This window comes from Gavialis gangeticus, unplaced genomic scaffold (assembly GCF_001723915.1).
Source record: "Gavialis gangeticus isolate Ggan-Ray unplaced genomic scaffold, GavGan_comp1, whole genome shotgun sequence".
Taxonomy (NCBI): Eukaryota; Metazoa; Chordata; order Crocodylia; family Gavialidae; genus Gavialis; species Gavialis gangeticus.
Genome location: NW_017729032.1, coordinates 140,985,100 through 141,008,628, shown reverse-complemented (window position 1 = coordinate 141,008,628; position 23,529 = coordinate 140,985,100). Strand labels below are relative to the sequence as shown.

At 40.9% G+C, this 23,529-nt stretch overlaps 1 protein-coding gene across 4 annotated transcripts in view; it reads right to left on the bottom strand.

Annotated features, from left to right (window-relative positions):
• The window catches only part of ATP11A (ATPase phospholipid transporting 11A), a 305,123-nt gene that overhangs the window by 117,331 nt on the left and 164,263 nt on the right, over nucleotides 1–23,529 (bottom strand). For all 4 annotated transcript variants that reach the window (XM_019524853.1, XM_019524854.1, XM_019524855.1 and 1 more), the window contains exons 2-3: nucleotides 20,388–20,510; nucleotides 1,837–1,926 (exon numbers count right to left, since the gene is read on the bottom strand). In XM_019524853.1, the coding sequence (XP_019380398.1) occupies nucleotides 1,837–1,926; nucleotides 20,388–20,510 (213 nt within the window). The remainder of the gene's footprint in view (nucleotides 1–1,836; nucleotides 1,927–20,387; nucleotides 20,511–23,529) is intronic.

Here is a 23,529-nt window from a genome sequence, read left to right as displayed (position 1 = left end):
GTGGGACAGGCAGGCAGAGGTGGGGTGGGGCTGTGGTGGGCTCTTCCTAGTATGTGAAGGGGAGGGGCGAGGGCTGGGCTGGGGCTGTGCTCAGGGCGGGCAGCAGCAGTGCTGGGAGGGGGCTGCAGCCGCCCCAAATTTTGCTGTAGCCCCCTCACTGCTCCCCCAGCGCCATCACCGCCCAACCCGAGCACCACCCTGGCCCAGCTCCTGCCCCAGCCCCCCATATACTGGGAAGAGCCCAGCGCAGCCCCAGCCCGCAGCTGCAGCCCATCCTGCCCGCATCCTGCACAGATCCAGGGGCATATGCCCCCCACCATGCTCTCCTGGGGTGTGTGCAGTGGCGGGAGCCACCCCACTCTCCCTGGACAAGCTGCGGCTCCATCCTGTGCCCTGCCCTACCCCAGCTGGGCAGTGCCTGCCCTAGCCCCCGCCCCAACCCCAGCTCCACTCTCTCCCTCACCACAGACAGCCTTGACCTGCCCCCCCAACCCACAACAGACTTACCAGCTGCACACAGCTCTCCAAGTTGCCAGACTGTGCACCTTGCTGTCTATGTGCTGTGCTGCAGCTGAATGCATGCATGGGCATTTATCGCCCACATCAAGTTGATTTCCGATACAGTTCATTTTCTTTATATTGGTGCCTATCCAATATCGGATCAATTTATCGGTGCACCTCTATAAAAAATTCAATAAAAGTACCAGTGTACCCAGATCTCCTCCCCTGTACAGGGTAGGTAACCTAATAGATTATTCCTAAGACTTTTCTTTAATCTGAAAGCTTGTTTGTAATTTGGAAGAACTATTAAGTTCTAGCTAAACACTTCACTAATTTAAAAAGTTAAAATATGTGGGCTGGAGTGCTCACCTGTTTCTTCAAGCGCTCAATAAATAAAGGTTACACTAACTGGAATTAAGATAGCAGCTGCTTTAGAAGGAAAATGATCTAGTAATTGTTGGCAGTTAAAGCAGACCCATGCATGCTGCCATCATAGCTCTCATCAAAGAAAAAACTCCACAAAACTACTGAGAACTTTGCAATTAGATGGTAAGAAAGCAAATCAGACGTAGGGTTCCAGGTCAAAATCAAAACTGTTCCATGTTCTGGTCCCAAAATCTTTCTCTCTCAATACTGTTCCAAGAATCTGTATCACTATTGCTTGTAGCTATCCAGACAAATAAGCAAGCAAACTCCTGCAAGAGTCTTTTGTTCAAATTTAATGCATCTCTGTTACATTTAGTGCATGTTATAGTAAGGAAAGCTGCAAAATTATGAAGCCTAAAAAATGACAGCCTCCAATTGCTCAAATATGTCATCTTAGACAATGATCATGTTAGTGCCCCTATATGAGTCTGTTAGCTCACATTGATTCGGGCTGACCACTACTTTTAGCTGGCGCTCTCTCCATACACACTGAGACTATATCAATTATAATGAACATCATCAATATGCCAACTATGGTGGTGGCACTTTTAAATAGTACCCATAACCCTTCCCCAATTCAACTGAGGAGCCTGAAGGACTGCATCCGTTAAGCAGCTGTTCACTACAAATTTTCAAAAACCCACATTTTATGACACATTACTCATCAGATTGTAATAACTGTACCATTTTCCCCCAGGTTGGACTGATATTAGTAACCTGGACATGTGTTAAAGAGCTTGTTTTTAATTTATCAGCAATGTTGCTGACTACTGAAGCTCAATGATCTATTTCTCCCTGTCATCAAAGTGGTGAGTCTGAAAACAGTGTGTGTGGGGGGGGGTTTAAAACTCTTCCAAAAATATTTTTCTAGAAGGTGTGTAAATTATTAAAGAAATGGGAATGGCTTACCTGAACAAGAAAAATGATGAGAAAATAAAAGTTAGCTATTCTTCTGAATTGCTCAAACAAGTTCTTCGGTACAAAGTTCCAAAATGTGTACTAAAAAATATACATATAAAAAGAGTATTAAAGTGTTTGTGATACTACTACTTCTTTACAGTCATGCCACACTACATTACTGACAGCAAAGATCATAGGCATCTATACATATACAGGCACACCCTTGAAGAATCAAACTAGCTCAAAATTTACAAACAAAATTTAAATATCACAAGTTGGATTAAATTTTTGCAAACTCATTCACATAAATTCACTGATAAGCAACCTTCTCAGAATCATGCAGCTGATAACTGATATTCAAGGTACCCCTGTCGCACTCAACAGTTTCACTCAAATCCGAGTTCTGGCCATTCACTGAACTAGGTTTATATGGCAACACCATCCAGTTAGATGTTTAGTTGAGGAGCAGTTGGTGTAAAGCTACTAAGTGAAGGATTTAGTCCTAGAACTATTGCTTAGTCTAAGGATGCAACAAACTCCTCTCCATTTTTTAACATGCTAAAGGTGCTTTGACAGCAAATCAGGAACAAAACTAAAGTTGTAAACCTCTTTTACACTCATTAGCTTTTAGTTACGCATACCCCTCCAAACAACAAAAAAGTACTAAGAAAGTTTATGGCTGCAAAGCCTTTACTTAATAGTTAAGCAAAGGCTATGCAGTTTTTTAATTTATATAACAGTTTTGCTATTCATATAATATGACATCAAAAGGTATAGTATATGAACAAGTAAACAAAGAATGTATAAGCTTGCTCTTTATCTGCCTATTTGGTCATGAAAATGACATATCTAAACAGAAAAAATTATGGCTAAACTTGGTGTAAGAATGTGTGATATACAACTTAAGAAAACTGAAACTAATATCCTACACAGCCAAATACTGATTTGACACAGACAAAAAAGATCAGTATTACTGCAAACTTGCACATCTAGGGAGCAGGGCAGGGATTCTCCAACTGATTGTTTTTGCTGCCCTTCCCTCTTCTTGGCAAGTTACATTGGTTGTTTCTTGATATGGAAATTACACTACCATTTACATTACCACTGAAATTGGCTCTCAAAACATATGTAAAGCCTTTAGCTGGGATGTCAAAAAGACGGAACTCCTGTATAATTTATTGGTGAACTTCATTTACATAGGAAATGCCAATACAAATACTCATTTGGATTTATATTTACTGATCTTACATGCAGGAGGAAATGTCCCCATCATCATGGTGTGAACAAAGGGGTAACAGACTTGTATCTAAATATGCCCCGAGTGAAGGGGAGAGAAGGGGGGGAATTCTCAACCTAACCTGATAGAGTTGCATAACACTCCTGCCATCTACTCCTGCCATTCTGGGTAATAGGGGAATGAGCCAAAAGCCAGGCATACCTACTAAGTAAAGAAGTTAAAAGGCAACGTTCTCTTATCTTACTGTTAGAAGGAAGTTTCAGGGTTTGAATCCTCCCCCTTACTGAGCAGCGGAGCTTAAAAAACAAAGCTGAATGGATTTCACTGAGTTTCCCCCCTAGGTAGCAGAGGTATAGAACAGGCCTGTGCAAAGTGGCTAGTATTTGCTTTGGACTCGGCTGACTTGGGGGACAGTGATTTGATTTGGTGATTCCAATCACTGTCCTAAACTGATTTGGCCAAATCTGATTTGGTGATTTGGCCGCTGCTGGATCAGACGAATCTCCAAATCAAACAGGTCCCATCCCCTGCCAGTTCTTCCAGATCCGTCAAGGGCTGCCCTGCCCGGGCCCAGCGTCCTGGCACTTAAAAAAACCCCCAAAATAAACAAAAAAACCCCACCTTCACTGGCTGCTGCTAAGAGTGGGGGCAATACCCGCTGCCCCCCACTGCCCTGCACTGTGTGGGGGGGCTCTGCCATGAGCCCCCCAGACGCCCCAATGGCCTCTGTAGCAACCAGTGAGTGCGGGGCTTTCTTTTTTTTTAAGTGGTGGGATGCTGGGGCCAGGCAGGGCAGCTATTGATGGTGCTGGAAGAGCAGGTGGGGATCAGGGGGCGCTCAGGGAGGCTGGGGGAGCAGGCAGGGGATGGGGCCTGGCAGAGGTCCCCCCATGGGCCCTTCTCCCCTTTTCCAACCTTCCCCTCCCCACCCCCTACTTACTGGCACAGAGTCTGGGTACAGCTCCCTGCAGTGGTGAGCGGGGACTGCCTGAATCGCCAAATCTCCTCCGAATCTTTTTCTAAATTGATTCAGACATTTTGAATCAATTTGGACCTTTTTATTTGTCTTCTGATTCAATTTGGATTCAGAGATTCAGCCGCTGAATCAGGTCGAATCTCCCCAAAATCAAATCGGCAACTGAAGCTTCACAGAGTCCTAGTATAAAGCTCCCACCTAGAAAGGAAGAGACAGTGCAGAAAAGAGGTGTTCCCTCTATGCAGCAAAATCACTAAGGGCTGAAAGCACATAAGGCTAGATTAGGGGGTAGAACTCTGATTTACTGTGGTAGTGAAATACAAGGTCACAATAGCAGCAAAAGCAAGGCACCTGCTACCCAGCAACTGTAGAGCTGTGACCAGTGATAGGTGGGACAGATGGCAGGGGTGTTATGCAACTCTTATCAGGTACACAGAGCAGAACAGAGTTATCATGTAAACCAGAGGCAGAGTGGCAAGACAAGATATCACTGAAGTAGTGGCTAGCAACAGAACAACAGTGGCAAGACAACACAGAGATGGCAGTGAGATATTTCTTAATGGAAGCAAGAGCCATTTTCCTCACTGTAGGGCTGGAGGCAAACCTCCAGACGCTGGGACTTTTTTAAGCTCTTGTAACAAATAAGTGGTGTTAATGGATGGACTGGAAAAGTGTTATATTGGAGGGATATTTATTCGTTAGACATTCAGCCTACAAAGTGGGAAAAATGATGTGAAGGACTACTGCCAAAAATATTGCAGGCATGGTCTTTACATCCTATTTGCATACTATTGACTTATTGTCGCTGCGTTTTTCCAAATGAATGCCATGCTTTCTCCCTCTGTAATAAATGCTCTTCTTGTTTTATTTACAGACTTATTGCTTGTAAGTGAATAAATACTGCTCAGAAGGCACCCAGGTATTTGGCTTTCCTGTTCTTGGGTGGATACCCAAGCCAGTTTTGTTTTGCAATTTAAAAAAGAACCCCTACATACAGAACCTAGCATTTATAGCTGCTGCCAGCATATGGTAGAAAGGTTCACATAAAAATGGACTTTAAAATTTCAGAAGGTTATGGACAATACTCAGTTGTTGCCAGAGTTCTAGAATATGGAATAGGCATTGCAACTGAAATAATCATTTAGAAATGGTGGCTTGAAAGGGGTTTAGGTGATTGACACGGAGGGAAACAAGATGGGAACAAATATATTCAGAGATAAGGAGGCAATAGCAGGTGGTACCCACATGGAATGTGGATTTGTTCTGGTTGGAGAAGGAGATAGGTATGTAGAGGAAAGAGAAACAGAGCTGGTGGGAAGTGTAGGGCTAGGGACAGAAGTTATACATAAACTGGTATAAGTGATTGGTAACTGGTTCAAATCTGTAACACAACAGAAGTTCAGTGCACAGAAACAGCTTTCAAAGTGGCCAAAGCTGGTTTACAATAAACCTGGATGAATGTAGCGTCAGACTTAATTGATTTAGGTTAAATCAGTTTACTGAAATTCTGCTCCAGATCCCCTCCAGATTCAAGTTAACTTGCAGTCCTCCAGCATCCCAGGATGCTTTCCACCTTCCCCACCACAACCAACCCCTCACAGGATGGGAGGGCTAGCTTTGGCTCAAACTGTCCGTGCCAACCAAGCAGGGAGATGTGCTCTAGCATCCCCCAGCTCCTGGTCTGGGCCACTGCAGGCATGAGGCTGCATTTCCAGAATCAAAAGTGAGAGTCTGTTTACTTACTTATTGGTTCAGTCTACACAGCTTAGCTAACCTGCGAAAGCTGAACTGATTCAGCCTTGGGCTTTTTGACAGACTATACTTAGCCTAGAGGGTTACAGGAGTGGGGAAATGGAATCAGGGGAAGGATAAAGAAAAGGGATGCTATGTTGCAAGGCCCACAAGTGAGTTTCAAGAGGGACAAGATTACCAAAAAAGAAAGTAATAGCTTTTTTATTGAAGTTTTGGGGCAAAAACATGCTAAATAATGGCACTGAAATTGAGATGACAGCCTGGGGTGGAAGGAAGGGGGAAGGGTGCATAGAGTAGGAGGCAGACTGGTTCCAGCTGTGAGAATTTACCCCTGGAACTGGTCTGTGCAGGGGCAAAGGGTGAGATGTAAAATATTTGGAAATTCGGAGGGTATGGAAAAAACCCATGTTCCCAACCCCCATTTTTTTTTTGAAAAATTCAAATATATGCAATATTTATTTTCTTATCTATATACATTTACTTTACCACATTAAGAACATAAAATATATTATGTATAACTTAACTAGCACATAAAGTTGTAATGTTTGGTATATTCAGGAAATTTAAAAGGATAAATGCCTTATTATTATTTGAATAAAACTAAGGCATTTAAAATAATTATTAGTAATTATTGTTACAGCTGGAGGCACAAGCTGCTGCACCCTAAGGTACTTAAGCATGTCTTAGTTGTTGCCAGCTCATGAAAACTAGGAAAAAAATAAAAGTTTAAAATAGAAACCATCGACATTTTAGTAAATAAAAGGAAGTTTTTATTATCTGGACTTAGAAAGCCTCTTTCATACAGTCAGCATTCTCCAGAAACAGAAGAAACTCAGATTTTTAGAAAAAGAGCTCAGAAAAAAATCCCTTGTATATCACTTAATCAAATATATCCTTGGAAATATTAGCATCGTAAGTTTCATTGTCTAATCTGAGTCAGACTCCACTTCTGAAATATCAATATTTTCTGATTCTGAACCTTCATTTTTATCTTCATGGACTTCAGAAAACTTAAGGTTTGCACTGATTGAAACAAGCTTCTCTACTGTTTCACAGGTTAGTGTATTTCTTGATTTGGTGTCTATATTTCCTAACATAGACCACTTTCTTTCATGTGCTGCAGAAGATGGAGGAATCTGAAGCAAGTGCAGTCAGATGTGTTGTACATCAGCCACCATGCTGCAGAAGGAATATACTTGGCAGAACCCCAGATTGCACTCCTGAACCAAATACCTGACCACGTTCTGTATTCTGCAACATTTGAAAGTACCTCGCCAACATAAAGTCCTAAGTGTGTTGCTTGTTTTGTAATCCACTCAAACACAGTAGCAAGGCTATCATCACTAACATTTCTACCTTTGAATCTTGGATCCAAAAGATTTGCAGCAACGTGAATTGACTGGCAAAAAAATTCCTCTGGCCTGTGAATGAAGTCTTTCACTTCTCCTTCTTCCATACTTGTAAGTGGAGATATACTTACATTGTCAAACACAGTTGATTTTATCTGGGCCATGAGGTAAGGAATGGCTGATAAAAGCACACTGACTGATTCAGATGCAGTGACTGAGGAAGAAACTGGCTTTAGAATCTTCAGGGAGTTGTGCAGCTGAACCCAGAAGACATCTTCACCAAGTACAGTATTCCTTATGCGTTGGACTACCTTAAGATCTTCAGTTACTACTGCTGAAGAGCTTTTTTGCTTTTTAGTAAACTTTCAAATGAGATCACCAACCCACCCCGTGTAGTTTTACTACAAAGTATGAGTGTCATCATTTTATTCTTCCCATTCTTTTCTTCCTGCTGCTTCTTAAAGATTGCAGCTACAATGTGAGTAGGTTTTTATATATTTTATAACTTTTCCCCTCTATTATAGATCTTTTGCAGTGTGTCCAACTTCATGAAATCATTAAGAAGCAAGTTTAGGCCATGGGAAACACATCCTACTGGGTAATATGTGGATATTTGTCCATTATGATCTCCCATGCCGCTTTCATATTACTTGCATTGTCAGTCAGCAAAGCAAATACTTTACCACTCCCAATCGTCTTAGGACTTCACATATTTTACTACTGATATACTGTTCTCTCCTGTTTCAATTCTTTCATAAAAACTGGTTGAAGTGTTGTTATCACAAAGTTTATGATTCCTTCTCCCTGTACGTTTGTCCACCCATCAGTAAGTACTGCAAGACAGAGTGCTTTGTTGATTTTTTCACGCACAGATTGCATTACATGTTCATATTCTGACTCTAGAAAAGGCTTGCTCAAAGAATGTCTGCTGGGCAAATGGTATGATGGTCTTAATAATTTAATGCTGCTTGCCAGTGTGCATTTTCAGTGATTGATAATGGCATCCCAGAAGCATATATTGCTCTTGCAAACGCTTGGTCAATTTTTTCTTGCTTTTCTCATCCTGTCTACAAATGAAGTTATTGGGAATCTTTTGGATACAGCTGGTTGAGATATCTGTTTACCCATGGTATTGACTTTGTGATGCTGATGTTACAGAAGCAGAAGGACTACTGGATTGAGAATGTTTGCAAGTGCTTCTTCCACTGTCATCATGATCCACTTCACTCACACTCATGAAGGATTTTTTTTTATGTCTGCAGGGCACTTCATACATGCAAGGATGAGTTTGGTCATCCTGACAGCATTTGGAAATGCATGATTAATTTAACTGTATTTGCAGAACAAAGTGTTTTTTTCAGAATGACTTGCAGTTGCAGTGTGGAAGTGTTTCCATACGTTAGAAGATGGTCGCACCATGTTGCTGAGGGGAAAAAAAAAAGGTAATTTAACAGCTAGGTTACAGCATGTGAAAAATGTAGTAACTGATGGAGGGGAGCCCTCCTCAGTAAGACAACTGTGAACCACCCCTTCCCTCAGATCTCACCTCACTGCTAAGGTAACGGTACAGGGTGATTTGCTAAGAAAGCATCAGATTGGTAAGAACTCCATTATGAATTAAATAAATTACGAAAATATACTAACTGAAAATATAGTTTAATATACCAAACTAAATGAAATTGAACCTCTTACCTTTCATTAAACAGAAAGTCTACTTTCAGCTTCTTTGTGTTACTAGAGGCAGTTTGTTAGGTACTTCTATGGATCTCAGCGTCACAGGGTCCAGGAGGAGACTGGTTCCATTCCACCACCAAAATCGTTAGATTTCTTTTCCTTCTGAGGCTTTGCTACCAACAACAAGAATTTAGCAGTTTCTTCACACAAGCAAGAAGGGCAATAAGCTGCCTGTTTCCCTGTAGCAGGGAGCTGTCTGTGTCCACTCCCAGTACTTTGAGGAGAGAGATGACCAGGTAGAGGGGCCTAGTCAGGACTCAGGAGGAGGACATATTACTCTATCTCCATCAAACCTGTGATCAAAGGTCACCAGAGGAAGGAAGGCTGCAGGCAGTGCAGAAATATACAAGCAAAGGAGGCCCTGGATCCTTCCTTCCTTTTCTTGTACAGACGGCAGCACTCTCTGAGGGAAGAAATGCATCTTAGATTTGGGAGTTGTATCATGTCTACTATGCAAACAAATTGTAATGATCTAATATTGTACAGTGTCTTACATAAAACATCTTCATATTGTATAGTTATCAGAAATCATTTTGAGGGAGTAAAGGGCAGCTGTAATAAACAATATTTGAAAACCTTGTCTTAAAAAGCATGTCATTCATCACTCTAAAAATATTTCATAAGAGTTTTTTTTAGATTTTCCCCAAAATTCCAATTTTTCCACTGGAAAAAAAAAGGGAAGAGTCCTTGGAAAAGAATGTTTTTTCCCCAAATTATTCCATTTTTTTTCTGGGCCTTCATATCTCTATCTGGGGGTCAGAGGCAGATGCCCAGGACTTGTTCAAGCTTGGGGAAAATAACCCTCCCCCAACCCCTTGCCTAAACCCAGGGTGACCTGGGGTCTGTACACTGACTACCAGAGCATTAGCACTCAACAACAGAGCCCCACAGGGCTCTCTCACAGCTCGGCCATGGAATGGCTATCAGAGAGCAGGATACTGGGTATCCTCAACACTGGAGAGAAACATTCAGCCATTCAAGTTAGTGCAGAAGGGAAGAATCATCCTGGTTGGAAGACAGAGAACTTTCTTCCAGAAAAGCAGCTCTCTTCTGTAAGAGATCCCTTGAATGGCTGTATGCTGCCTTTCTGTGCCAAGAGAAACACCTTACCCCTGGCACAAACATAATGCCTGTCCATGGCCTATGTAAGCACTGAAGAGCCAAACTTGGTTTTGATTACTTCATATTTTGGTAGTTGTAGTTTGTGATAAGTGACTGATTTAAATAATTTAATATTTTGCATTGTTAAGTTAGATTAAAAGAAAAATATTCTATATAGTAAACCATCATCTTCCACAGATTTACAGCATTTTTCTCTCTGATATTGAGACAACTAAGCTATAGGACTAATACTTTGTCACTCTTTCAATTCTTGTAGATTTGCAACAGTTATGATTAACTGGTGACTGTAAGGGAAACTATTCAGTTTCAAAAAAAGATAGTTATTTCCAACTTCTGCCCAAACAACTCAGGCAAGGAAGAAACACATCTGCTAACTAAATGTGTACCTGTTAAATACTCTTTGTTTTCATTCAGGTAAAACTACAAGTTTAAGAAAAGGAAAATAAATATATTCAGTGTGACAATTAATATTTTTTATAACAAAATTATGCACATCTGAGATACTAAAGATGGCAGTGTTCTTCAGAACATCCCTTACAATCCCTTAGAAAAAAAATCCTTCCATTTCTACCTGCATATTTCCTTTTAGCAAAAAGCTCTTGTCCAAAACATAACACTGAACAGAGATGAGAAATTTAAAATGGCTTTTATTGTAATCAATTCTACATTCTCCTCATTCCTACCCACATGTAGAAACACTTTCCATTATTTACTACATCTTACATCACTATTGGCTTATGCTGTATTAAGTTTCCTTTAGGGAAGCATAATACCACCATTTGTGAATACCTATCCTTATTCATATCTGCATAGTTGCTCTTACTGAATCATTATAAGCTGTAAAACTTTTTACAACCTAATGCTTCACTGCTTCTCTAGCTTCTAATATTAATGCTTAGTAAAGGAAAGAATCATTAGATTAATTCATAGACGCTATATTTCAGGTTCAAAATTCTTTTTTTTTTTGCCACATTAAGTGATGTAATAGCTAACAAGTCATGGTGACTAACAGCAGCACTTACCAGCAGTGGTGTACCGTGGGTCTCTGATGCCTGGGGGGCCAATATACTACATTTGTGCCCCCCCAGGGATGATCCAAGCAGGGTGTGGAACCCCCTATCCTGCCCCATGGCACTTTCATGGGGAAACTGACACCATGGCACACCAGATGCCGGGGGAGAGGCATCAGCCAGAATTTCTTGCTGTAACAGGTAAACAAACGTACAACCTGCTGTGCCGGTGGGTGGGCCACACATACAATGCGGGAGGCATCACAGCCTCTCAGCCCAGCCAGACCACCTCACCCCCCAGCTGGCGCCTGGGGCCATGGCTCCCCCCTGCCAGTCTCCCCATTGCTACACTACTGCTTACCAGGGGCTAGATCAGGGGCTGACAATTATTTTGGCTGGAGGGCCACTTAATAAGTTTTGGTGAGCTGTCAAGGGTCACAAGGGTAGTCTTGCCACTTAATAGGTGCCCCGTTCTCTGGTCACCATCTTGGGACCGGAAGTCCTGCCCCTAATCCTTGACTTTTGCCACCTCTTGCCCCAGAAGCGCCCCTTTTGGGAGGGGGGGTTTGCCATCTTGGAACCAGAAAAAACTAAATCCAATGCTATAAGTCAAACACCTACTAAAATATATTTTAATTTTATTACAAAAAAGATTTTTCTCATGATTTTTGTTTGTGTACTGTATATAGAGGTAACTGCATAACTCAAAAATAGTCTTGCTCTTATATTTTGTATGCGTGGTGTGGGGTGGGTTTGGGGGTGGGTGTGCTTGTGTGGTGGGGCATTTGTGATGGGTGTGGCTGTGTATGGTGGGAGCAATAGGATATGTTGGGGGAGTGTATATGTGGGGGGGTTATGGGGCGAGGATGTGGGTGTGTAGCATTTGTGGGGTGTGAGGGAGGTGTGGGAACTCCCTAGACTCCCCTCCATGGCACACTGTTCCCTGCTGGTACTGTGCAGCAGATGGCGGGCACTCAGGATGCTCATGCCCCATACAGGCACTGTCACCCAGTGGTATGTGACTCTGGCCAGCACTGCACATGGTGGCAAGGAGCACAGCCAGGCTAGCTTGCCTCTATTGCATGGGGCTTTCTTCATGGCACTTGCAGCCCTGGTACTCACACGCAGCCAGGGGAAGCCCTGTGCAGTGAAGCCAGCTGTCTTCACCACTCCCTGCCTTGCAGGTCCCAGGACTCTGCTGGAAGTGCAGGGGAACCCCATCCTCTGCTTCCCGGCACAGTCCCGGGACCTTCATGGCACGGACTGGTAAAGGCAACCATTTTCATCACGTGGGGCTTTTCTATCATGGTAACTCATGAGTACCAGGAGCTGCATGTGTGCTGCACACAGCCCTGTGCAATAGAGGTGGGCCAGCCTGGCTGTGCTCCTTGCTGCCATATGCATCACTGGCTGGAGCCACGTACTGCCAGGTGGCAGTACCTGCATTGGGCATGAGTGCCCCAAGAGCCCACCGCTGGCTGCTGCTGCTGGGGGGAAGTGGGTAGGGGGTTCACCCCCCAACACACTCTTCCCACCCAAGCTCTGTGCACCTGCCATCTCCCTTGGCGTGGGCTCTGCACTGCTGCCAGCCCCTACTCCATGCTCCTGCCCAGCTACAGCTCCCCACTCCATCCCCACCACTTCCCTACCTGATGCCCAGAGTGAGTGAGATGCCAGGGAAGCTAAGTATGCCCCCCGCGGCCACAGCAGTGGCAGCAGTAGCCCTGCATGGAAGCTGCGTGCTGACTGGGATGGGCCCTTTCACCCATGAGGGTGGGAGCAAGGCTTGTGGGCTGGTTGGGGTACAGTTAGTTGGTGGACACCCATGGGCCGGGCGAAATTGTCTGGTAGACTGAATCCAGCCCATGGACTGTATTTTTCTCACCCCTGGCCTAAATTATGATCAAGGAAAAAAAGGATAATGGTAACCTTTGAGCTATTCCAATCTTGTTTCTTGCCTGTCATTTCAGTCTCCTTCAACCAAATCCCCATATAAAAGATGGGAAGGGGGAAAGAAAACTGTAGCTGAATCCATGTGCTGAGGATTTAGTTCCTACTTTTTAACATTCGTCACAGAAGTGTGAGAGGTAGTTAGCTGTTAGTCTGAAGTCAGGCAGCAGGCAGGACAGGGTGGTATTTTAGAATACCTATACACATGATGGACCTCTGCTTCGACATGTGCTAATTAGCACACATTGAAGCAGACTCGATTAATCAAGTCTGCTGCAAGTATGATGAGCATGCTAATTAGCACACTCCAACAGTAAGGCTGTGTGAAGCTTCGGTTGCTGATTCAATTCAGAAAGATTCGATGATTCAGCCATAGACACAGCAGGCTGCACTCAGTGGCGGACCCAGAAGTAGACCAGAAGTGCATCCGGTCCACTACCGGGTCCAATGCTGAGCATGCGGAGGACCCCCCCATGCTCCCATGGGACGCTCCATTCACCCCACAATCTCAGCATTCACAAACCACACCTAGTACCTTGAGATACATAGAAAAAACATATAAAGCTGTGTCTATGGCTGAATTGCTGATTCTCTGAATCAGAATCAAATCTTCAGATTCAGATGAATCAAATTGGGACAGTGATCCAAATCAGTGAATTGAATCACTGCCCCCCAAATTGGGCTGAATCCAAATTGAATGTGGCTCGCTTTGCACACCACTATCCAGCAGCCTCCATGTCACATATATTCAGCATACCCACATTTTGGCAGCAGGGGTGCTTTAGTTAAAGTGCCCCTGCTGCCATTGTAAAGCATGGGATGCTGAATACACATGATACTGTGGGCGCTTTAATTAAAGCAGCTCTAAGAGTGCAGAGCATGGGGCTGGCAGCAGCTCTTGAGAGCCACTTTAATTAAAGCACACACCCCCTTCACCAACAATTAAGATCAAAGGGTATTGACAGCAGACAGCTATCATATTACAGGACTGCAACTAGACACCCCTTAACTAGACTAAAATAAATGCTACAACTAAAACTGATCAGCAGGGATACTTGGCTTTGGTACTATCAGGGCAGACGAGAAGGAAGGAACCGTTGAGATGAGGAGAAAGAAAAAATATGGGTTACAAGTGACATTCAGGAGAGGACTGGATGAGCAATATATGGACTATAAAATGTCAGTTGATCGACTGCAGCAGGAGGCAATGAAGCAGTCAAAGCCTGTGCTAAAATAATGTTTTGTTTGTTTGTCTGTTTTAAAAAGATATGGTATATTGATAATCTGCCTTGATTTAGAAAAATGCTGGCTGCTTACAGATACAGTTACAGGAATAATCTGATAACTGGGGCTTAGTATTATTCATGTGGTCTCTGTTACAATTTACTTTATTTCACTAACAAGCTTTCCATTAGGTTAGTCAGAGCACTAATACACACACACACGCGTGCACACGTGCATGTGTGTGTGTAATAATAAGTGAGGACATTCCACACCAAAGCTATATTACTTGAATGGCAAAAGCCATTATATTAATGCTGTAGCAGCAGCAAATGCAAAATTTTAATCTTTGCAAGATTTATGAAAAAAAACAAACACTTATGTGTCTGCAAAATAAACACCAAAAATATTTGTGTGAATAACAAATGGAAGAACACAGTTAAATAATTCACTCTAAATACATGGACAAAACAAGGAAAACATTATTCACAAGCCCACATTTTAAAATGTAACTACAACATCAGTTGTACTATATATGTTAAAATAGCTATACCATTGATGTACAGTACAATTAAGCAGGTAGCATTTGGGAAAGCATAACATTTGATACCTATTTATGGAAGAGTTAATTTCTAATATAGTTTTACTTTTTCAATAAAATGTATTAATACTTTTAACATCAGTAACACACAAGTCATGGACCAAAACGATGTTTTCTAAAAGCTGTACTCAAAAAAAAATGATTCTGATTAAAAATAATAAGATAGGTCACAGAAAAATACAAGTGATCTCCACTTCAGCACAAACCTACCAAAACAAGAAATGATTTTTAGGCCATAAGGGACTGTTACCATCATGTAGTCTAAACTGTGGCATAACCCAGGCTCTAAATTCATGCCTAACAAATTCTGAGTCAGCTTACAAAATACTACTAAACAAATTACTCTCAAAGAGGTGCATCTATCTAAGATTGAAAATAAGTATTCTTTTAGATATGTGCTATCTCCATGATGACAAATGGTTAACACATACACCTTTGGGAAGATAATCCTAATATACTAAGTTTAAGTCAGTAAAGATATACTGTACTGTTAAATTAGACCTATCAGAATGAAAAATAGACCTGTAAATGCGTGGCTGTATAAAAAAAACATGCCATTACACTATCTCCAGCTACTTCTCATTATGTGTTGACAGGTTTTGTCATAATGTATGTACACAAGGGAATAAAGTTAAGGTAGCATAGTTTTCCTTAATTTCACAGCACTTCTGTACATAACTTTGTAAGTTCTCACCATAGGTTTTAGATCGAACAAGATTTACCTCTATATTTAAATAGAGTTTTCCAGTTTGGTTCTCACTCAGCTGAAAAAGGAAGATAATTCTATTATCTAAATAAGAAACATTTCCCAAATTTGATGAATTTGTCAAGAAGTCAATATTCAATTAAAGTATTTTACCGGAAATTTTAGAGTTTTTCTACCAGCTAATTGTTATATGGTAAATTCAAACAAACAGCCAATTGCTGCCTTAAGAGAAACCAACAACTGCTCCTCAGAGATGAATTAGTGAACAATTAATTCAATATAAGAAATCACAATAAAATATTTATCAGCCTACATATAAACTATAGATGTAAGAAAAAAAATCACTTACTCTCACCTTCTATCTCTTAACACGGCTTTCTTGGAATACATTGTCACAATCATAACAACACTTAAATTAATATGCCAAATTATTGTGTGTTTGGTGTGGCCAATTTCTGCCTACAGGCCATTTTTCATTAACTGGAACATAAATAACAGATTCTATGGAATTTTAGTCAAATTCTAACATGGCACTGTGATATTACAGAAAGAATCTTTCTGTACAGGGGCCAAATTCTGCTTTCAGGATCACCATGAAGCCTCAACCAAAGTAATGTAAGTGCACCTGTAGGGCAGAAATAGGTCCTCAGATTTTTCTTCATTATAGACAGTTATTTCAAGCAGCCATATTTTATCGGCACTTTATTTCTAAGTAATAAAACAGAGTATCTTTGTAAGTAAAATAGTGTAAAGACTATTTAATTAATAGATGGGGTTTCTTCATGGTTTGAAACCCCCCAAAACTTTTGAACAAGTTTGATATGTCTTAAATTGATAAAATCATGTACTTAAGAGATGATTAGAGTATGTCATCCGTGAAGAGCAGCCTTTGTTCTTACATAAGCATGAAAGACCTATAAAACCTATAAGTCCACAGCTGAGAGTTATTATCCATCTCACCAGAGAAAAGGTTGGGAAATATCCTTCATGCTTGAAACAGTCTACAGATTTTTTTTTAATTTAACAAAAATGTTTTTTCCATCTTAATTGTGCAAAGTGGATCATCTTTTAAATAAGATAAAGGTAATTGTCACTAACGGCATCTTTAAAATTGTATGACACATTTAATCAATTTATGTGAATGTTTAATCATCTTAAAATATCTCTGTTGGTCAAGTCGCCAAAAGATTTATCCATTGTGACTTGAAAAAGTAGCTAAATGGCAAATTTAAGAGGTGGTTATCAATAAACAGTGTGCCCCATTATAAAAATAACAATATAGATAGATGCTGACAACTGAAAAATGCATAATTTATTAACTGAGGAAGATATCCCTTGACCTCTTGAACAAAAAGGCATTAGCAAATAGTTTCACTAAAGTCTGAACAAATTAGAATTCCACATGTTTAACATATGCAGTAACTTCTACTTTAAATTAATCTATCTGCTTTTGGAGAAAAATGTTCACATTAGAAGAAACTTGTGCAGAGGGAAAAAACACATCTATTTTAATGTCTAGACACATTAATTTTATTCTCTAGTAACTCACCTGAGTTCTTTTCCATTTGACCATGTTTTCATTAGGACAATAAAATTGTTTTCTAGTATGAATATATTGCATTTTTGTAACATTCTAGTGTACAGTTTAAAAAAAAAACCAAAACCTAAACAACAACCCCCTGCACACACGCGCACACACCCTACAAAATTAATAGTGTTTTTAATATGAGGACAGAATAAGATCATGTTCTTTAAGACACAGCATTCATTTCACAGCTCGTCTAATCAATTTACCTACTAACCTACTAAAGACCATCTAAACAAAAAGAAAATACAAGGTATTATGAAACTCTTCCAACAAAGACATAACACTTATATAATGGAAAAGTTGTCAATATTAGAGAGACCAGACAAAGAATGTCTTACATCACAAAGCTTGTCTAACTTTATCCCAACTACATAGTTGGTCCAATAAAAGATACCACCCTAAAAAATCCTTAACTCTCACATAATTAATGGACCATCATGGCTACAACATCACTTGTACACTACTGTCAATATTAAACTTGCCAAAGAAGTGAAAATTAGCAGAAGATGGGAGACCAAAAAAAGAATTAAGCCCCATGTATATAAAATGAGTAGAAGAAAAAGGGAATAAACAAAGTTTGATTCTTTTATTTGGAAAAATGTCAGCAGGATTTAACTTATGCTTTGTTTTTATAAATTCCCTTGAAATATGCTGGGAGTGGGGGGGGAGGAAGGGAACAGAGGTACCCTAATGGAGTGTAGAAAATTGCACAAATATGTACATTGTTTAATTTTCCAAAGGGCAATTGCCAGAATACGAGACGTTAAAATATAGGATTTCACTCATGTTACATCACTTTAGCTGTATTTCAGCTGTGTTATCCACCTCATTAACTCCTGAATATATCAGATTGCAAATACAAGGATAACATGTTGCTCATTTCAGATGGTCTCGAGATGAAGTTTGTGAGCAAGGCAAAATAAAAATACATCTGGCCTTCAAAGTCTAGGAACAAGAGAACACTCCCAGATGCTGCAGAAAAACTATGTGTTATAGTTTGCTATTACTTTTATTTAAGGCACGCTTTCAATAAGAAAACTCTCTCCCACCAGTGGTTACTCAACTGATTATTTAATGCTGGATCTGAAGATGTGTGCTTAAGAAATTTAAGAGAACCAAGTGAATTATAGAGATGAAGTTTGTAGGCTTTTGCTTGCATATTGTGCTGCTGTGATACTAGGGAACTGTATTTAGACAGATCTCTGGGTCAGCAGACTGGAGCATTCCCAAGGCAACACATGTGGGCCACAGGAAGAACCCAAGGGATCCAAAAGCTGTAATTCTCTAGAGAATGACTTTTGAAATATACAGAGAATGGAGTGGTCAGTGGGTTAGCCCCATCTCAGAAAAATACTGCAAGATTATTTCCACATATACCAAATACACTGCAAATACTGGCAATACAAGAGTTCTCTTCCACTATCCTACATTATGACTTTCTGACATGTAAGCGTGTAAAAAGATAAGTCATTTCTCCAGAGGAAAGCCTTCTGTCCTGCAGAAGTCTATTTTCTCCCTTAACTACCTGTGAAATACATAACATAAAGTGAGCTAACACTTCTTTTAGGCCAATGCTGCTTTTATGTTAATTGTAGCTCATTCCATTTACTTGCCAAACATTCCAGGGACAAGCCTGTCAGGTGATGTGCTCTCTCTGACCACCTACTGGCACATAAGCAATAAAGCTTAGAAGGGCGGTGTGTGTGCAGAGGGCGGTGCCACTCTTTATTCCCGGTTCTGACTTAAATGCAATCAAGACTGCCTCGAATGAGATATCTGTTTACAGTTTAACTTAGTTACGGTCAGAGGCAGAAGCATGCTTGAGCTTCGTTTAGCCACTGTACACTCAAGACACACAAAGGATGAAGGGTTCTGTTTAGTTGGGACTAACATCACTATCACAATTGAAAGAATAAAATATTTGCTGAGTGGTCCACAAAAAAAGTTTTAAGCGTGAGAACCTACAGTTACCTCCAAATATAGCAATTTTGCATCTGCATTCACTCAAACTGCATGACCAACAACCTCTGTTCACAGATCTGGAATGATGCTAATAGCATCATTTAGATCCTTCCAGGCATGTTCTTTCCCATGAATAATTCTCTTTCATGGAGCTGCACTTTCACTATTGCCCACTGCCTGACATTCACCTGACCTTGTTTTTTCTCCCTTCATGAGGCAGCTGCTAGATTCTTTCGTTCTTACACAGATAATTCTTCAAGGGGAGGTTAAAGAGGGCCATTGCCCCCTCCAGTCCAAGAAAGTCTAATTTGCTTCCAGGGCAGCAAAAACCTGGAAATAGTATTGGGTGCTTATTTCAACTGTTTTACTTGCTGAGAAAGACAGCAACACAGAATCTGTTGTTCATTTGGTAGGGAATGTTAAATATAAAAGCCAATACTTAGGCCATATGTTGGTCATATTTGAGTAGTTCGTGTGAAATCTGTAGTGGTGTGATTTATGCCAGACTGACTTCTCTACTGAAACTGAGAATTCAGCTTTGTTCTTTCAATCACTATTTGTGTTAGGTGGTTGTTTAGTGCTCCTACTTCAAAAAGATTGGTGGCCTACAAATAAAAATAGTAATTGAACAGATGCCTAGCATGTTTAATGTACAGATGGAATGTTCTCATGTAATATGGTATAGGCATAATACAAGAACATAAAGAGACCAGAATGCCTCCAGTACCTCCTTGATCCTCTCTTCTCCAAAAGCTCCCCCAGAATGTTCTCATCTCTCCTAGCTCCAAACTCCCCATCCAATTAAATCTACCTGAATGTCTGCACTAAACAGAAGTAAAGAAAGTTTGTTTTACGATGTAGCCCTAGCTGCTCTAAGTAGGTTTGGACTTCCAAGAACATTGGAGAGAGAAATTAATTACCAGTTAAAATTTGTAATCTTAGGATTTAGTGAAGTTCTGACATCATTTTCATATTACTTTTCTTTTTTTATGTTCTGTAAGTGGTAATGAGAATGCATTCCTCCATTTTTCACATCTCATCAATCCCAATGCCACACTTTCATCTTTTTCTTTTTTAAGAAAAAAAAAGCCCACATCTGTGATGAATCATGTAGAGTCACCCTAGCGGTTCAGTATAACTCACTAATATTTACATGGAATGAGTCATGTTAGTTCTGTTCAAGCCAGAGGTAATTTGATGATTAGTTTTGGTGGAAGAAACTTAGCCTCTTTCATTTTACCTTTATCAACAGACGCCCCAGTAAACAGAAAGAATTCTTTAGGAAACAAGAACAACAAAATAAGCAGACAGTGAAATGATTTATATAAATGCATTAAAAGAATAACTACTACCTTTGATGAAACTATTCTGTTATCTGGATATCTCTGTGGAATATATGCTTCAGCGCCTGAAGGGGGTTCGCGGTGCCCAACATAAATAGTCCGATTGTCTACCCAATTCTCTTCTCCAGCACACTGTGTGGGGAATAAAAAAAAATGTCATCTCTATTCACTCAGTATTTTTTCATGAATATGAGTCATAGAGCAAGTCTGGCAGTCCTGTCTCCCATCATCAATGCAGCTTTCACTCTTACGCAGTCATCAATGTGGTGTTCCTAAATTTCTGCCTATAAACTTCTAAAAAATACTAAATAGTACAAACGAGAGTGGGCTGTCAAAACTCTGCTTTTAATTGTCTTCAATAATGTTTTCACCCTAAAGCAGCCTGGAATCATCCTTGACATGCTAATCTTCAAAAATAAACTCTAGAAAATGTAGTTTATGATTCTGCTGTCTCTAACAGGGAGCCAGGGGCTCCTGTTTCGTGCACAGAGAAGCAGCAGCAGGCATGTCCCCAGGTGGGGTACGACAGTCAATTTTGGGCTAGCTGCAGGGGAATAGGAAGCCAGGGCCAATAGGCTACAAGTGCCTATTGTGGGGCTAGCTGCCTGGCAATAGGATGATAGGACAATACCCTGGTTAGGTAGTGAGGACACTTCTACGGTAGCCAGAGGAATAGCAATATGCTGCCCTGGAGGAGGCACACCTGCAGCCAGTCAGGGGAGCATATGAGTGGAAGGGGAGGAGCCAAGGAATATAAGCCTGGGTTCCTGAGGCAGACTAGCATTGCAACCTTGAACTTGGAAAGGAAAGGATCTCCTACCAGCTCAGGCTGGTAAGAAGTGTGAATGGCAGGTATGGCATGTACTCCCTGGATGGAGACAGCCAGAGAGTGCGGAGGTGGCTGGGTAGCGATTTGATGACATGAAGGTGGAAACTTAAAGAGTTTGCGGCTGCTTGTATTTTTTACTCTAGTTTATACTGGAGGAGTGAACGTGGCTGACAGGGGGTGGATTGGAGGCCACATGGGTGGTGCAGAGGCACAGCATAGAGCCCTTCAAGGGTCAAGGACCTGGTGGGCTGCGTGGGGTGGAAGCCCAAACACTTCAGAGGGAGGCGGATCCAGGAGCAGCTTTGCCCTGGTTCAGGGATGCCAGGGGGCTGAGCCGAACTGCAAGCAGCCTTCCCTGGGTCAGCCTGCCAGGGGCGCTGGGACAAAGTGAAAGACAGGGCCAAGGGGCCTAGAAACCCAGAGAGGGCTGAGGCTGAGAGACTTGGGTCTGAATCAGTGGGCCAAGACTATAAATCTACAACCAGAGTAAAAGGGGGACTAAAATGTAGAGGGCTGAAGCCTATATAAAAGGACAGAAATATGGATGGAGTATCATCTGAGAGGCATGGGCATGGATGTAGGGGCAGAAGGAGACAATGATTCAACCCTTAAGGCAAGTAGAGCCCAAGGAGCCCCAGGCCAGGAGAGAGAGTGAAAGAGAGAGAGGGGGACTGTGTGTGCAGGGGTCTAAGACCCAATTCAGATGGACCAAGGTGGGCACAAGAGTAAAACCAAGAACAGAGAGAGAGAACACCTGGGCTCACCAACCTCTGAAGGCAGCCTCCCCTCACTACCTTCAACACCAAGATGTGGCAGGTGAGGAAGCAGGGTGAGACCCTGAGAAGCTGGAGTAAGAGCTATGCAGGACTGACACGGTCACTAGGGGGGCATCATGGCTGCCCTCGGATACCGTCCTGTTATGCCATCAAATTAGATTTGTTTTAAAATTTCTACAGAGCTATTGCCCATTTCACTACCTAAATTACTGATAGTATTCAAGGCTTTTTTTGTATATCATACTTGTATGTATGTGTCTGTAAAATAAATAAATGTATGATACACATACATATAGATAGGTATACATATATAAAATAAATAAAGTTTGGTTTAGAGCAATAGCTGGCAATTTATCCAGTTTTCCTTGTCCCTGAAACAAATATAATAGGAAATAATTTTACATTTGATCACAGTGTTGGAAACTAATTTCTCCCTAGGCATCAAGCTAGCACAGAAAATCCAGAGATCTCTAGAATATAAGTGGGGGATTAAAGCGTTCATCAGGACAATGCACTAAAATGTTTTTGTCTTAAAACATAACTATATTCAGTTTCAAATTTCATCTACAGTCAGGAAAATAGAGTATGGTTGGGCTAAATTCAGTCTCCATATAGAATTTTTGTGATATAGATACGTCACTTATCCAAAATAGTACTTATGCTTTTACAATTTATAAAAACTACTATTCAAGGATTTAGGATGATAAAGATTTGAAGGACATCTCAGTAGGCGTAGTTTAAAAAATGTTTCCCTCTTGGCAGAAAATTAACATTACTAGTTTCCACTTACTGTAGCTAAATTTTACCCAATTTTATCTCCTATTATGTATTTGGATGTTGTGCACTAGCTGTTAATTTTTTGAGTTTTACTGTTTTGAAGTGCCACTGGACTAAGTTATTTATATAAAGAAAAAAATTTAAAATCTTCTTCATCACAAAGCCAACATAGCTTAATATTGTGTTTGAGATGTTGTGTATGTAATTTGGCTTAGCATATTGAATAAATATTTCCTTTCCTTGTCCAAAAGTCTGAAAATAGAAGTCCAAATATAGAATTTTATTTCCTTATTAAGGACAAGTACTGTATAAAAAGATAGTGAGAGCATATAGGGACAAGGTCTGAAATGTAACAAAATAGGTTTTTTGAATATGTTAGAAGTAAAAGGCCAAGGAAAACACGGGTCCTTTACAATGTTGGGAGGGGCAATTTATAACAGATGAAGCAGACAAGGAGGTGTTTAAAGCCTTTTTCACTTCAGTCTTCACATGGGGGTAAAAAAGAGTGGTGAAGGGGTGGTAACCGTTCAGATGATGAATGCAGTACACATTAAGGACAGGTGCTCAGATCAGAATAGGGAAGGAACAGAATAGGAATTAGAAATAAACTAAATGTTTTGAAGTCATCAGGGCCTCTTTTAGTGTACTTAGAAGTTGGCTGAAGTAATTGTAGAGGTAGTGCTATTACCTTTGGAAATGCATGGAAATTAAGGGAGATCCCAGAGGATTAGAAAAGGACTAATATAGTGCTCACTTTTGGGGGGGCGGG